At 40.8% G+C, this 16,805-nt stretch overlaps 1 protein-coding gene across 3 annotated transcripts in view; it reads right to left on the bottom strand.

Annotated features, from left to right (window-relative positions):
* tasora (transcription activation suppressor a) overlaps positions 1–16,805 on the bottom strand; it is a 30,202-nt gene that overhangs the window by 6,484 nt on the left and 6,913 nt on the right. For 2 of the 3 annotated variants that reach the window (XM_005938880.2, XM_005938882.2), the window contains exons 6-24: positions 15,723–15,854; positions 14,269–14,399; positions 13,959–13,990; positions 13,688–13,793; positions 12,462–12,565; positions 12,140–12,243; positions 11,415–11,487; positions 10,606–10,680; positions 10,106–10,302; positions 9,744–10,022; positions 8,108–8,291; positions 7,658–7,786; positions 7,345–7,499; positions 5,787–5,967; positions 4,948–5,436; positions 2,526–3,922; positions 2,040–2,162; positions 350–509; positions 47–155 (exon numbers count right to left, since the gene is read on the bottom strand). In XM_005938880.2, the coding sequence (XP_005938942.1) occupies positions 47–155; positions 350–509; positions 2,040–2,162; positions 2,526–3,922; positions 4,948–5,436; positions 5,787–5,967; positions 7,345–7,499; positions 7,658–7,786; positions 8,108–8,291; positions 9,744–10,022; positions 10,106–10,302; positions 10,606–10,680; positions 11,415–11,487; positions 12,140–12,243; positions 12,462–12,565; positions 13,688–13,793; positions 13,959–13,990; positions 14,269–14,399; positions 15,723–15,854 (4,160 nt within the window). The remainder of the gene's footprint in view (positions 1–46; positions 156–349; positions 510–2,039; positions 2,163–2,525; positions 3,923–4,947; positions 5,437–5,786; positions 5,968–7,344; positions 7,500–7,657; positions 7,787–8,107; positions 8,292–9,743; positions 10,023–10,105; positions 10,303–10,605; positions 10,681–11,414; positions 11,488–12,139; positions 12,244–12,461; positions 12,566–13,687; positions 13,794–13,958; positions 13,991–14,268; positions 14,400–15,722; positions 15,855–16,805) is intronic. The other variant, XM_005938881.2, reaches the window with a different exon arrangement.

The following is a 16,805-nucleotide window of genomic DNA, read 5'->3' as shown; positions in this document are numbered from 1 at the left end:
AATGGCTAAAGGCTGTTCATTACACAGTGAGAAGCAGATCTACTACCTGGCTTGTTCTTTTAATTTTTTGTGCGTTTTGCAGTGAATCTTCCACCTCCAAACATTCTCTAGAGAACTGTGCTGTTCCAGGAACATCAGCAGTGCCGCCAGTCGTTCTGTAGAAAAGCATTTCATTAATTAACACTCCAGTTATATAAGTAATGCATTTGTTTTGATTGACAGAAAAGATAAAATCTGTTTTTATCTTTGTGAAAAACAAAATTTTCTCCATGTGTAGATGTGATTTTTTTCCACTACATTTACATACATACATACATTTACATGGCTGCTTTCTGATTCTCTGACCTACCGTGAGTGATGCAGTCTGGACTGAGGACCAGCTCGTCTGATACGATGCAGCCTCCGGCTACAAACAGCTCATTGTAGCTGTTGTTCCTGATGTCATCCAGCGTATCGATTCCCACAAACACCACAGCAGAGTGTCGCTTCAGAGACACCAGCCCTGGGATCTGACAGCAACACAAACACATAAACAAAGCTGCTGTATGTGTGTTTTCAGTGTGGGCTTCTCATGACTCAATATCTACAGCAAAACATCGGTCAAGCATGAAAAACTCAATTCCTCACAGCAGTGGCAGATAAAAAGTGCAGCCGCTGACAGCTAAGTACTGCAGGAACCTCTGCAGCATACTGCACATACATATTAAAATCAAAAATATGTGGAAAACCTGTCATTGGTATTTGTACTAATCTTTGTCCTATAGTTAGCGCCTGCCACAGAGAAGGCAGAAAGCACAACAGACATTGTTTGTTTGCAGTGTTACATTTAAAAGTGCACACAAGTGTTGTGTTAGAGCATTTAAGCTCTAAGTGCGCTGGTCTTTCCTGTCCAGGCCATCAAGTCAGCACATGATTGATGCATATTGCCAGCGTGATCACACGAGCCTCTGCATTGGTTTTACTCCTTCTACTTTGCAGTATAAAAGTACATATACATATATATAAACATACATATATATATATTCCAAAATTTATTCCAACAGGTTTGGACTCGGCACTTGCACCATAAATCTGGTATACATGTCGTTATTGTGTCATGTTGATGTCACGTTGTCAGTATTGTGCAAACAGCAAAGAAATAATCGGAGCCCTACTACCTTCTATGTGTACACAACCTGCTCAATAAAAACTGATTCTGGTTCTGTGTGATCAAAGGGGTGCTTGTACAGGTCTGTTAACTCCTGGTTAAATAAAGGTTAATAATGAAGGGCTACACAAATGGACAAATCTCACAGAAACATTTATACAGCTAGTGAGCAACAACATTACGTTTGACCTCTGACCTCTTCAAGGTCAAATAACGTCAAACTTATTTTTAAAACTCTGGGATTATAGTTTGCATCCAAAGATCACATTTGAACTCTGACCTCAGGTTTACATTTCACATATGCCTTTCTTTTAAGCTGACCCCAGAATGCATTACATCTTTAGAGAAAGAGAAAGAGCTGCTGAGGTCATTTGAAATATACAGTAGTATAATATTATATAATAAGCTTAAGTTACTCATGTCCAATTATTTACAAATCAATACCCTTTTTTAATGTTTGTGTCGTGTCACGTTACCCTTACTGCACTACAAACTTCTTAAAGTACATTTAGAAAGAACAAAGATGACAAAATCAGTACATAAAATATAATCCCATCCCCTTAAAGGTAAACTCACAGCCCAAACCACTTGCGCTTCAAACATGTTGACACTGCTGGAAATATTCTGCGTAGGAGGTAGGACACATGAGACTTCTTACTGCACGGGACTACTAGACCCTTTATTTGCACTGTACTAAGAAGCTGCAGGTTCACTCACATGCAGCAGTGCCTGGTGTCTTAAAAAAAACGAGGTCTGGAGAGCTTGAGTGAAAACAGCTGATGTCTACAGTACACTACAGTAAGCTCCACTTAACCACAACCGGCGCAGTCATCATCAGACAAAACGTGTGGATTAAAGCAGAGTCCGTCAAGACTTTACAGCTGTTAACTACCTTGTGTACATGTCCAGCTATGTCCTTGTTCTTAATGATGACCAGGAGCCTGTTGTCAGGGTCTTCTTGGCTCAGAAAGGTGATCGGATTCTGCTCCACATTACCCTGCTTCAGCAGGAGTTCCTACAACATAACGTCACACACAAAACATAAACACAAATAAAATAACTCTTCACTTTAACCAGAGATTATACACATTTATACCAACAAAAAAAATTGGTCAACTCATCGTACGCAGCAGCAGCAACAGCTTTGTGTTTAGCTCCTTTAGCATTAATATAACTGGCACTACCTCTTTCATATTTGACATGTTAAACAGTCTCTATTTGCGATTTTCTTGAGATCATCTTGTCAAAGTAGTCAAGCTGTTTATTTATAAATAAGTAAAGGAAATCCAAATTTAAAAACAGTTAAAAAAAAAACAACATTCTGGGGACTTTCCTTTGGCTCTTCGTGTAGTGTGAACTGAGCTGCCCATGAGGCTACCTTTATATCTTTGGTGACCTTGTCTCCTGGTTCAGTGCAGTGGATGTAGAACTGCAGGGAGTTTTTCTTGACTTCTTTGATGATCTCCACCAGGCTGTTGAACACATCTGGCTGCAACTGGCTGATCAGGGAGCTCAGGTCTGTGGCAGGGGGTGCGGTCTCCACACTGGGCTTGGCGACAGGTACAGAGCTCGGGCTGGATGCTGGTTTAGGGGGATTGGAAGCTTCTCCCAAAGGGTCAGAAGTGCCGCCTAGCCCCGGCAGAGTCACAACAATGTTTTTAGCTGGAAGAACACCCCCACTGTCAGCAGCAGCAGTACATAGCACAGTCCTCGTGGTGCTGTTTTCCTGTGTTTGGCTGACATCTTGAGTGATTGTCCTGCTGATTTCTACAGTTTCATTCTGCTGCGGTGTCCACTGGGAATGTGGTGATGTGCTAGGTGGAGGGCAGAGGACAGAAGTGTTTGCAGGCTCATAGATCAAACCAGATGAGGGGGTAGGAATTGATAAAGAAACATGAGAACTTGTGGGATTCCTGCAGGTTGTGCTGTCTGGCAGCCACGCTTCATTTCCTCTGGAGAGCGCTAGGCTTTGACTGACTGTGGTGCCAGAGTCAGCAGCTGTCCACTCATCACAGGAAGCAGACCCCTCGTCATCTCTGCCTGTAGTATTAGCTGCTCGAACGCTGGCCACAAAAGCACTGACTGTATTCGCTAAAGTGGAGTCAGCGTTAGTCCCACTGAGTTCGGGCTTGCGCTCTCGCCAGCCATCATCAAACTCTGTTATCATGCTGTTAATGCCGTCCTTTAGTGAGTCCACGTAGTCCTGCACGGAAGGGCAGGGGTTGTAGAAGGACACATACTGTGAAAACTGAGACACGGAGGCGTAGGACATTGTGTGTTGAGGTGTAGGTGTTGCTGTAATTAAAGTCGAGTGAGGATACTGAGGTAAGTTATAGTGGGTGCTCTCCTCCTGCAGGAGCAGCTGAATCTCAGAGGAGAAGTCACCAAGATGTCTGTCCACAATGCTGTTAATATCTGTGCAAGCAGAGGCTGAGGAGGGAGAACCACCTACCAGCTCCTTCACATTTCCCTTTTTACAATCCATCTCTTGGATCTCCAAATCTTGTTCATGATCATCAGTCGCTTTTATCTCTCGTTTCTGCACCTTTTCACCTGCCTGACTTTCTTTTCTTTCCTTCACCAAAGCTTCTACCGCTTCTTCTTTCACTTTAACCATTCCTCTCTCTGTTGCTTCCTTCACTCGCTCAGTGGATGGTGATGAGATCCTTCTCTCTGGAGATGGAGGAATAGATGGACGGATGGCTGCAGAAACACATGGCTCTTCAGTCTTCTTTTCTTTACCCTGAGGTTTCTCCCCTTTGTCACTGGATGCTGCTGCAGGAGAAGACAGTGTTAGACTGGAGACAAATTCTATTAACTGTACACGAAGGTCAGCCCATTTAAAAACAAGCATATATTACAAGAGGGAAGGATTACAGGAGTAGAACCAATGAGGATCGTGTGATTGCACTGGCACTATACATCAGTCGACTGCTGACGTAAAATATAATAAAGTTTAAAAAAAAAAAAAAGTCTCACCTTACACTTACAAACTGTGATCTTCATACTATGAAATTTTTCTGCGTTACAAGTCGTTAAAATCAATACAGGAACACTAAATATCAATATTTGAATTAATAAATGAAAATAAATAAATACATGGAAATACTCAGGGAATAGGTCTCTACTAACAAGGCTCATCTCCTACACATTTAGCCACATATGTAAAACGCAGTTAGCCATAAGTTCAGGGGCAGGGGAACATGGCAGCTTCCACAAACTGGCGCCCGCTCCTATGTATTTCTGATATATTAAATATAAGTTTAGAGTTAAGAATGCATCAGTTTGATGGAGGATGTAATTACACACTATTCTATATACAATATCCTTTTTTCTGTCTTAATACCTTTTGAGAGCAGGCGCATCAGTAGCCTATAATAGTCATATTTTAAATGAACGGTATGGATCGCAGACTGTGCGAGGGACTTTGTCTTTAGTTTGCAGTAGGTATCTGAAGCCTTTAACACATCTGAAATGCTCAGGTTCCTGTTCAGATTTGGAATTTTAAATGTCAGAAGTGCTCAGAAACACGGGTAAAAATAAAATCGTACTTCATATTGCAAAAATAGTAAATTTTTCATAGCTTCCTCAAATATATTAAAGCTGTTAAATAACTAAATAAATCAGTCACAATGATTTACACAACCGATAACCCAGAGTTTAAAGGTGCAACATAAAATGGAAAAATAAACTTGTATTAATTTTTAAATTTGCAGTTGGCGATCAAAACTGCAGGTGGCATTAAAGTCCAGAATTCACTGATACATTAAGCAAGATGCTCTCAGGTTGCGTGATGTTACCTGCAAACTCCCTGGAGGCCATGGAGGTTAACAACTCCTTGTTAGCACTTTTGTGGTTCTTATTAAGTAGGCTGAGCTCATTAGGCTGGGAGAATGTGTGGGGCGGAGGGCTGGCCTCCAGGGAAGGAGAAGGTGGGGAACTGGGCTGAGGAGATGGGCACTGTGTGGGAGATTGGGGAGGGCTGGGCTCTGGAGATGGGCACTGAGACGGGGAAGGTGGGGGACTGGGATCTGGAGAAGGACATTGCGAGGGTGAAGGAGGAGGACTGGGGTCAGGTGAGGGGCACTGGGAGGGGGATGGAGGCAGGCTGGCCTCAGGGGATGGGCACAGGGAGGGGGAGGGAGGAGATCTGGGCTCAGGAGACAAGGTGGGGCTCTGCCTGGGAGGGTTGGTTGTTGTGGTGATGCTTGTAGCCATGGTGAGGTGCAGGAAACGAGGATCGTGAGGGATGTTCCTGTCTCCCAGGGCGTACCTCTCTGAATTCAGACCTGCAGACGGAAAACACCAACATTTAGTTTTCAGTCTGATTAGTTCTCCAACTCTGTGATCTGCAATCTAAACTACAGGCTGCTGTATTCATCCTAACTGGACACGGTTTTAGCACAAAAACCTTTATTCCTATGATGGATGTTAGTAAACAACGTGGCCCCTTATCTTTTTATTGTTCATACATTTTTTAGTTTTTTGAGTTTTATTCTGACTTTAATTTACTCTTCATATTAAAATCTACAGTATTTAAATGTGCGGTATGACTGCTGATTGTTTTTTTTTTAAATTATTGTAAAATGCACACGGTCTGTTTTAGAGTACAGATGTCTGACTGAGCAGACAGACACACCTGTTATGGGGATGAGGACCCACGGGATCTCATATTCCTCATCGTCATCTTCATCAAACTCCATTTTTTTCCCCAACTCTCTTCTTCCTCCTCGAGCTGCTGCTCCGTGGTGATTCATCTCCCCGCTGTGCGAGCTGGGACTGAATCCCTCCAAACTACTGACGCTACCTGCCGTCTGCTCCTACAAACACAGGAAAATTTGTAATCTCACCTGTTTGATTTCAAATGGTTTTGTTTTATGACACTTTCCGGAAGAAGCTTATCCAGAGTGGGAGCTTTATTTAGAAGTAATACAAATAGAAGCAGCTTTGTAGCAGGTAAATATGCAAGTACTTATATATTTATAAGACAATAATACAACATTGGTTTGGGGATAAAATATTAAAAGATAATTATACTAATATTCATAAGAGGGATAGGTAATGCTAATTTCCAGCTGCTTACTTTCATTATTTAACTGTAAACATTAAATAACTTTGATAAAGCCGTCTGTTAGGTTCGGTGAGTCAGACTTTTTCCACCTGGGTGCCTAAAACAACAGATCAGTGTTGGGAGCTGCTGATGAGAAGCCTTATAACAACAATTTTCCAACCAGTAATTCTTGATTTCTGCTGCAACATTTGGTGTAAACAACATGAAAGGATCACTGGTGTAACTGCATGGAGGATAGCTCTTGGCACACTTTGTGACTCTCAGGAGTGACTGAGCATTGTTTAAACGTTGGTAACCGCCTTCCTGAGTATTGCTGCTGACCATGTCCATCCCTGTATGACCTCAGACAACCAATCTGCTGATGGCTGGTTCCAGCAGGATAACACACCATGTCATAAAGCTCAAATCATCTAAAACTCCTTTCCCGAACATGACATCTCTATTCAAATGGCCTCCATAGTCACCAGATTCAATGGACCATTTTTGTAAAGTGTTGGAATAGGAAATTCACTTTGTGGATGTCAATGTGGACAAAATCGCTGAGGAATGTTTCCAGCACCTTGTTGAATCGATTCCATGAAGAATTAAGCTGTTCTGAAGGACACCCGGTAGAAAGCAGGCAAGAAGATGACTAATACATTGAAATAATACATAACAACCTATGTGATTGCACTGGTATCATCTTCCTTATCTCTTGTTGGTCTTAAGATGCTAAGAACACTCTAAAAACCACTGAGATCATTTTATAAACGACCCTTAAAAGCTCTTGACAGGAAACCACAACAGTATCACAGCTGTGATATGCTTCAGGTTTTAATAGGCTTTTTGTTCTGCAGTCCAGTATTCGCTTTATTCACTGTAAACTAAAAAACAACAACAAAACAAGTAAAAGAAAACCCTTGCAATGCATCTCTAAAAATTTACCAGGAAACAGAAGGTAAAAAATGTGTGTAACACTGGTACCCACACACTAACAAGTGCACTTTAATGAGAATTGCACTTTGCAAAGTAGTCCAGTAGGCTGAATTGAACCCTTCAGCAGACAGGTTCTGGCTGCCTGACTGCATGTTTGACATCGCTGATCTAGACAGTAATTTTGTGAACAGATACCATAAACATCAAATACCTCCAGCTCATCCTGCTTTCTCAGATCAATGTCACAGTTGGTGGGCAGGCCTAGTTTTGTAGCCAGCTTATCAAACGGATACGACCCCCTCAGCCCATCTTCTTGTGCCTCATAAAGACTCTGATTAGCCGTTCCTCTGGCAGCCTGGTCGAGGCCTGGAAATGAGCAGAAAAATCAACTGAAATAAGATGTAAGCAGCAAGCTGCTCCATAACAGAAGGAAACAGAGTTAAAAGATTCTGGTTAAACAAAGGAGCCAAAAGAAGAGCAGGAAGAATGGAAAGTTTCAGCATGTTGTCCGAGTATCCGCTCACTTGTTAGCAGGCTCAGAAGTTTGGCAGCAAGTTCAGATCCGTCTTCTCTCAAATCAGTATCCTTCAAACCCAATGAGCCAATCACAGACGTGAAGGAGACAGGAGACAAGGACACTTGGTTTCCTTCAACTTAGAAGGCAAATCCAAAGAGAAAACATGTCATCAGTCAATGATTGTGAGCTTGTTAACAAAAGGAAAAAAGCAAACAATCTTTGGTGTTCTTAAGAAAACTTAGAGGGAAATTTGACAAAAAAGAATCATCGAAAGAAAAAGAGCTTCCCCTGATGTTGCATGAATATACAAATATGACTCACTCATGAGGATTTGCTGTCAAACCTAAGTTCATTCATGACTTTAGAGGTTACATTTGAGGACCTGAAAGCTGATTTTCATGAAGCCTGGGATCAGGTCATATCAAAAAACGCAGACATGCTTTTCCCATCTCCTCACCTGGGATCTTGCTGTGCCTTATGGGTTCCTGGGATGCTTTCAGGTATTTAAGAGCCCTCTCTGCCGCCTGCTGCTCCATCTTCCTCTTCCTCCCTGGAGCCTGGAGCCCCCCTCCTTCCTCCCTCTTCACCTCATTTTCTGCATTCCTCTTGCAGGTCAAAACAAGGTCGATCAGCTGCTGCATCTGAGCAACAAGCATCACTGGTATGAGTTCATCAACCCCATAGGACAAAAACAATTTCTGTCACTTTACCTCAGTAAACCACCCACTGTGGGTCTCTCGCTCTCATTTCAGATTCAACTGTGAAACTGAAAATGTGACATCATAATGTGTTGACCAGACTTTTAACTTAACTGCCTTAAATTTGAATCCACCAAGTTGAGTTTCCTCCCTTGAGATTTCCTGTCAGGTCTTTACTACTATAAGTTGCTGCTTGTTTGTGGGTCTTTCAGCCCTCAGTTTCACCACTAGTAAGTGAAAAGTATGCTCTGTTTGTCTAAGTTTAGGTGAATGACTCAAGGAAATCTATTTTGCTTTGCAGGATTATTTTGCACATTTCAATCTCCGCACTTTTATTTCCGGACTCTACTGGAGTAGCTTTACATGACTCACAAATCTAAATAATCCTCATTCATATTTCTGATTCTTCCCTATCCCTCTGAGCCTGCTGCTATCTGAAGCTACCTGATATGATATTTGAACAGCAGGTGAATTAGAGCTTCTACTCATAGCCAGAGCATATTAGGAATATACATTCTAACAACAATGCCTCGCCTGTATTCTTAGTATAGATCAATAAAGATTTGGTTTGACTACCATTAGAATAGTTTCTGGGTTTTTCCAGGGGTAGCAGCATAGGCAGAGACCACCCTCGCTAACTTCTGATGCAAACACAGTCAGTTGGTTCCATAAGCAGGCTGAAATATAACAGAGACCACTCAGCTCAGAAAAGAGCTTCAAGGGTTACTCCAGAATTTCAAGGGGTAAACAGTTAAAGATTTCATGTAGATTTTGAAAAGTGTAATATTTGTAAATATTCGCAATGTAATCAACATGCCTATTTGTTTGCTTCAAGAAACTGAACGAAACAAGGAGAAATAAACCAATGAGTATATAAAAAAATATATTTGCCATAATTTTCCATCAACTTGTTACCGGGCATCCACCACAAAGGGAAGCAGAGAGAGAATGAAGAGGGAAAATGAAGAGGCTGAAACAGGATTTCATTAAAATAAAAGACTGTGATCATTTAAGTTGTTCTTGCTGAAGGTCTCCAACACCGATCTAACCCAGAGTTCTCCCCAGAGCTTTCTGGCCCGGAGGGGGGTATTGAGAGCACCCATAAACTGCTACCAAATGTAGTCATTTAACCCAAAAAACAACTGACTTACTTTTAAGCAAATTGAATAATATTTCTATTAAACCCCTTGAATTAAGGCTGAAAGTCCGTAATTTAATAACATCTTGAATTACAATATAATAATTTCAATATCATTAAAATAACATCTTGAGTCTTTAATTTTCAGATAAATAATATTGGTGCACAGAGCTGTATCACTGTCCAAATACTTATGGACATGACCAGTACAAGAGGACTTACTAAGCTGTGTTATGTTTTTTTGTGTGAGTGTTCACCTTTTGTGTGTTGGTCTGCCCGTGCCTAGTATTTCCTGTCGCTTCCTTCTCTGTTGCGTCTCTTTTCCTGGCTCTTGCTTCCTGCTGCGGCTGCTCAATTCCACAGTGCGCCTCTAATAACAGCCTGGCCCGAGCTGCTGATAGAAGGTAGAAGGCGGGGCTGTACAGGTAGGAGCGCAGGTAACCCTCCAAGTTCACCCGATGGTGTATGGGAGCAGCAACCGACTTTTCCTTGTCATCCATCTGGGAATCGTATTCACCCATTGGGTACTGTCGAACCTTGGGAGCAAACACAGAAACGTTACAGTCCCCAGGGGAAGTGGATATTTGAAGGAGCCAGCTTCAAGAGATTTGGGTCGTACCTTGCCGTCTTTCAGGCCAATGAGGTATTCCCGTGCCTGGCGCTCCACACCAGCAGACAGCTCAGGAGGGGGGTTGGCACGAACTTTGAGCAGGGCGTGATGCATTGCTGGGATAAACTGACTTAGCCGTGACATTACTGCAACACCGGATGTCTGAGACTCAGAGGCATCATGGGAAGAGAAGCCAGAGTGCGGTGCTACAAGGAAAAAAAAGAAAAACAAACAAGGAAAACATCATTAGGTTGAAAATAATGTTGATTCAGCTGTTTAACCCTGTCAGCAGAGTCAATGATCAGTATTAACACTTAGGCTCAGTGTCCTGTGAACTGTGGTTACACTAAAAATGCTTGTATGATGACTCAATTTAATTTAGCTCATCAAAAATTGGTTTTCAGGGACACCATTAATGCTCCTGTTATTTTCTTTTCAATATAGAACTTTACTTTGTACCAAAAGGCAACTACAATAAATGAATGCCCCTCATTTACGGCGATACTCACCAGTTTTGGACACATCTCTGGTCTCTGGGAAAACAAACAATGCCTGAAGACACCTCTTCCAGTTCTCTCCTCTCTCTGAAAACACATTAGCTCACTCTATTACTTTCATTATAGTAAATTCATAATTAATTATACAACCAGCAAAAACATAGTACATGAACATTTCACTGACATCTACCAATATTTTCTTTGCAGAGAAAACTCACAGCAGTGATAAAATTAAGGTTAACTACTTCAAACAAGAATAAAATTACTATGGGTTGGATTGTGCCAAATCTGCCTTTAAGGCACTGAAATGGGCTGAAAGCACCAATAAAGAGGATTTATATTTGGTCACCCTCCCCTTCAAAGTTATTATCCAGTATTTTACTATCAATTTAGAAGAGGTGAGATGGCCTCAAGACACATTTCATTCACACTCTCCGTCAGAGGATGTTACAGTAAGTTGAATGCTCAGCCTGAGGGATGGATCAAACACATTAATGAGCATGTTTCTGCTTGTGCTTCAAACCCCATGCTGGCAATAACTCTAAACATGAAGACTGGAACGGTCTTACATAAAAACTGATATCTGCCCAAGTTTGAAATTAGCAAAGAAAACAATTTACAGAAGCAAACATGAAATGGGTCAATACGGGACTGACAGAGAAGTGATCTGACTTCTCTAGCGCTAGATACTGCCTGGATTTGAATGAGAAGATAACGCTGAATAGTGAGAAATGCGTATTTATTTATTTTTACTCTTGATTTTTATCCAAATATTATCCTGCATACAATTTACCAGTATAACTCACAGTCCCATGCCTTACCTGTGGGCGTGGCCATCTGAACACTGGACAACAGGAACAGAAAGCCTTTATCTATAAGCGGAGTCACTATAACCTGTAAAGAGAGCAGACAACTTGTACTCAACACTTCCTGTCATTCTTCACATTTTATTTTTGTCTTCCTTGCTACACTTAGTTCAAACTGCTGCTGTCTGTGGGACATATTTACAATTTTTAGTATCTCTGAGACTCCAATAGTGATGCAAAGCATGAAAATAATTCTCCAAACAACTAAAAAACACAATAACAAACAACTTCTTAAGATAAAATAATGTTTCCACAAATCCACTTATCATTTTGCATTGCTTATAATCTTTTTGTAGTTTTATCTCAATGAAAGTCAAAAATGAGTTACTGGGACACTTAATTACAAACCATTGCCCTACCAGCATAACAAGATAACTCGAGAATATTCAACTGCTGTCTAACATACATTTTACACCAAGTAAAGGTTCAAAAATAGAGAAAAAAATCACTGTATCACAGAGTTTCAGCTGATAATGGCTCAGAACTTCACAATCTATTCACCTGCAATATCAAAGTGAAATAGTTGCCTTTGATGTGAGGCCGTTTCAAATAAAGGCAACCTGCTTTTCTCTGTAGGTAAATAAAGACTCTGGCAGATATATAGTTTCCATATATAGCTTCCATGCACTGTACATGAGAATCTGCTAGTCCTCTGTGATATTAAAGCAAGCAGAACCCACCACTCGCTTTATCTCCAGCTCATGCAGCAGTCTCGTCACGCTGGTTTTAGACCGATTTCTGTCCATCACTTCCAGAAGACTGCAGTAATAGCCGTTCTTCACAACTACCAAAAAGAAAATATAAAATAAGTCCCATCCACTTCTTCTTTTAAGCTCAATGCACATGCATTTTGAAAATATAACTAAGAAAGGATTTTTGGCAATATCTGAGGGTGAAAATGCTGTTACAGAAAGGGTGATTACTAGAATCTTATGTAACATTAAAGTGACTGTAGTTCTGGTGTGTAACGTGGCATCACTAAGAGGATTAATGTGATCTTACCCTCCTGGCTGCTGTTGTAGAGGTTATAGGAGAACAGGCTGGCAGGGAGGAGGTTGGTCACCTGGTCGAGCCTCATCAAATGACCAATTTCCAGCTTCTCTGGTCTGAGGGAGGATCATGGTGAGACGGACACAGAGTGAATTATTTTAAAATGGTAAGGATGCATTTGTTTAAATGTGCATGCAGTTTTTTTGAAGTAAGTAAAAGTAAAAATTATACTGCGAGGAATTACAGATCATTAAAGGCAGGCTGGTAAGCTATTTTAGTAAGGCTAAGCTAAAGAGTTGAGCGCAATGCATCACAGAAAACATGGACACCAACAATGGAATTTAGTCAGCTAAGCCAGGTAAGCTTTCGAGGTGTTGATGGAATATGTCTGTGTGTGTTTTCATTTTAGTTGAAACCTTTTCTCAAATTTTTTTTATTTTTCCCCCACTCTAAGAAACACCCCCATCCAGTGTTTCCCATGCTTACACTTTACCCAGTCAGACTGCTGAGATATAATTATTTTTCAGTGACTCGCTTTTTATTTTTTCCATCTGTCTGAGAGAAAAACGTCATAAGCACTTTAGCAGTGGCCAATATCCTCAGTCGTATTTTTAAATTCAGTAACAACTAACCGGCTATTCCCAGCCCTTCCTTTTTTGTTTTGCCCTACCTCCGGGCTTGTAAGCCAGGGTGCTGATGTGGTGGTTCTCATTCAGCTTAGATAGAGGATCTATGGAATCGAATATACTCCTAAATGTTAGCGTGCCTATCTGCAACATAAATGGCCTGTATTTGTATAGCGCTTTTCTAGTCCCTAAGGACCCCAAAGCGCTTTACACAACCTGTCATCCACCCATTCACACACACATTCACACACTGGTGATGGCAAGCTACAATGTAGCCACAGCCACCCTGGGGCGCACTGACATAGCCACGCTAACATTTTATGTTTCACTAGACCAAACTCAACTCTCGCTAGCTGTGGTCCAAGATGGTGGAGTTCACGTGCAGGATGGAAGACTCACATCACAAGTAGCTGATTATATCATTCAAGTCTATCTAAAACCCACTTTAGATTTCAATCCATCTTTAAAGATAAAGAGGAGTCACAAATGTTGGTCAGTAAGTCAGCAAACTAATGTCTTTTCTGGTCATCCACACCCCACCTACAGGAACTCCATAACCCACAGTTTGAGAACCACTGCTTTAAACAGCCTAAAGGTCAGCTCAGTACTCACAGTTTGTGGGGTAGGAAGGGAGGAGACAGGGAACAGAGCGAGATCTGAAAGAGCACTCGGTCGCCTTTCACCAGGTCTCCAGTCCACACTGTGAACTGAGCATGCTCTGTGGGAGAAAAATAAAACCTCATCAGCACCAGAGTAAGACTGAAAAGAAAAAAAAAACAAAAAAAACACAGAGCTTCCTATTTTATTTTATATCCAAGCAGTGTAGGTGACCTTTCACATTCAGGTGTGATTACATCGACAAAAAACAGGGACCAGTGCTCACCTTTACTCCCCTCTGCTGACTGACTGTTCGACCTGCCCACCAAACACAAATTACAAACTTCATGTCAGTTTTGGCACAGAGATAGAGGTTAAAACTCAGAACCATTGTTGATTCCTCCATGTCTAAAATGTCCGTCAGACTTTTATGGAATAAAATATAAAAAAAACAAAACAAGAGCACATTCATTAAAAGACTCCATTTCTAAAGTTAATTACTGAAGCAGCTCTGGCTGCGTTTTCCTGGAAACCTGCGAACACTCTCTTTAGGTGTCATCTCGCTAGAATAGCATCAATTTACATGTTTCACATACCTGATGGGTGCTACAGGTGCACTGGGAAGAGGAGAGTCTTTTCCTTTGAGCTGGAAGGAGACCACAGCGTACGGGCACACCTGGCGAGGTCGCTGTCGCAGCTCGTCGAATGAATACTCGTAGAAGTATTGCTGGAATAATCAAGAAAACAGTTTTGTTTAAAGCAGTCATTGCTTCTTTAAAAGACTCACAAGGTTCCCAAACGCTTATTTTCCTCTTCAATAACCAGACGTGATTGCATATGTCAGTACTTTTTCACATTTACACATGCTGTGTCTATACTTGCACTGCCTACAAGTAGATTCACAAGAAGTATGAACAAACTAAATGAATCTCACTACAAACACCTGAAAAATAATTTGAATGATAATGATTAGTGGTCACCATCTTGGCTCAGAGTAGAAAAAGAGGTGCTGTCAAATTAATTCCAGCTAGTAAAAGTAGGATAAGTCATATGCACTGATCATGATGTCACCATTAGCGCTGACAACATATCCTCATCAGCAGATAGAACTGATTTTTATTTTCCAGGCAAAGACAAAGAAAGACAAAATTCGAAAGAGGGCCAAAATGGGGTCACAGACACACCAGATGAGCCTCCTTCTCCAAACGGAGCACCTCTCTATGCTCCTTCGGTAGCTGCTCAGCATACTGTGGCTGCTTCTCCATGATGAAAGGAGCAAGTTGAGGTGGCTTCAGCGTCTTGAGTGAGATTTTGGTAGCACATTTATATCAGTGTGCAAAGGGCTTAGGTATCCAGAGGTAGTGCAGACATGTTGGCAATGATCCACCCAAAACAGATGGATGGGTGCATGGATGGGACAAGTTTTTGACAAAATGAGGTGGCAATCACAACAATCAGAGTCAAATGCTGCAACTGTTATTTGTGTGAGTGTACAGCCTGACATGTTCCATTTCAGACAACACTGACCCATGAAATTAAATTCACACACACATTAAATATGAGCCCTAACCCAACCATGGAAAATTTATTTTTCAGGTCAGTCCTAGGACAAATATGGAAACTAAAAATTTGAACATCAAACAAAAACATTTTAACTAGAAAACCTGTTTTAGCGAATAAACCATCTGAAGCTGAAAGATATTTTTCATGTCATTTTGTTCAATTTAAAACAAAAAATATATATTGACAGACGTGTAATTTTAGGTCTGCTTTTTCAACAGCTGAGTCATTTCCACACAATCCTCTCTGGATATTGTTTTTAAAGTTAAATTCAGACATTCAATTCCTGCCAAACACAAACCGGACCCCAATAACACCGCCAGAACCAACTGAAAGACTCCTGTTGACTATAAAACATCTCAAAGCACTGAAACAATTTTCTGTGTTGAACAGATAAAATGTGTGTAAGCGCATCAACATTATGTTTGTCCCAGAGTAAGTTGTCCATTTCTCAGTTTTTTTTTTCCCCTCTGTGTTTGAGTGTATTTACCTGTGTGAGTTCAAATGCGCGGTATGAGTTCAGCGAGGTGACTTTGCTGGCGTTCTTGGAGATATGACTGTCAAAGCGAGGCGTTGGATCTAGAAGGTTTTTCATGTTTTCATAGATGCTCTTGACTTTTCCCTAAAACGCCAAACAAAGAATTCCACTGCAGATTACAATCATTTCTACCACTACGTATTGAGTTTAACAACAAAGATTTATCAGAATCAGTGTGCTGCCGGCTTTCTCACTCGACCACACGTACACGCCGTCAGGGCTCACAGATTCTAATGCGTCGGATCTGCGCTTTGTGTTTACGTCTTTTTGCGGATTCCGTTTACCTGCTTTCATTTGCTGTTTTAGCTGTTTGGTGGTTGTCAAAATAGTTTTGTGATGTTTAACCTATATATAATTTAAATATCTACAGAGTGAGCCATCTAACAAATGACATATCCACAGTCACAACAACTCAGCAATAAATGAAACACAAAGAAACATAAAATAAGCAATCAAATCGATAATTACAAGAAAGCTTGCCTCACAAACTCTGTTCTTGACTTACATCAGTGACTCAATACTGCAGTTTTCTATTATATCCTACTAAGTGTTGGTCAATGAAAGAAAAACTATGTACTTTAAAAATAGCAGCTAGAATTGCTTGAGGGTTTTTTTTTTAATATTTTGAATATTCAAATGATGACTAATGACGATGACTATCCCTTCTACAAAATCAACAATTTGCATGTCTCATGTCCTTGCTTTTCTCTGCTCTTACTTTGTGCTTTTATAAATGCAGCAAGACATTAATGAAGCATTATTTTAGTATTTGTGCAATTGTCCTCAAAGTGCAGGCTTCAGCTCGTGCTGGGGTCTAAACAGAGAATAACATGGAGCTGAGTAAAGTGATAGATTTTTCATAAAATACAATTATTTGACCAATACAGATTTTTTTTTTACCTGAATCACAAATACTCTATTACAGAAGTACTTGTGAAACATAAGTCCATGACTTTTCCTAGACTTTGTGGATTTATTGAACTTTCCAACATTTTTAGAGGTTTGTAAAATTCCTTGACCATTCTCAGCTTTTCC

Source organism: Haplochromis burtoni, unplaced genomic scaffold (assembly GCF_018398535.1).
Source record: "Haplochromis burtoni strain Fernald_Lab_line unplaced genomic scaffold, NCSU_Asbu1 Contig_183, whole genome shotgun sequence".
NCBI lineage: Eukaryota > Metazoa > Chordata > Actinopteri > Cichliformes > Cichlidae > Haplochromis > Haplochromis burtoni.
The sequence above is the reverse complement of the archived record's forward strand: the minus strand, read 5'-3'. Positions and strand labels throughout refer to the sequence as shown.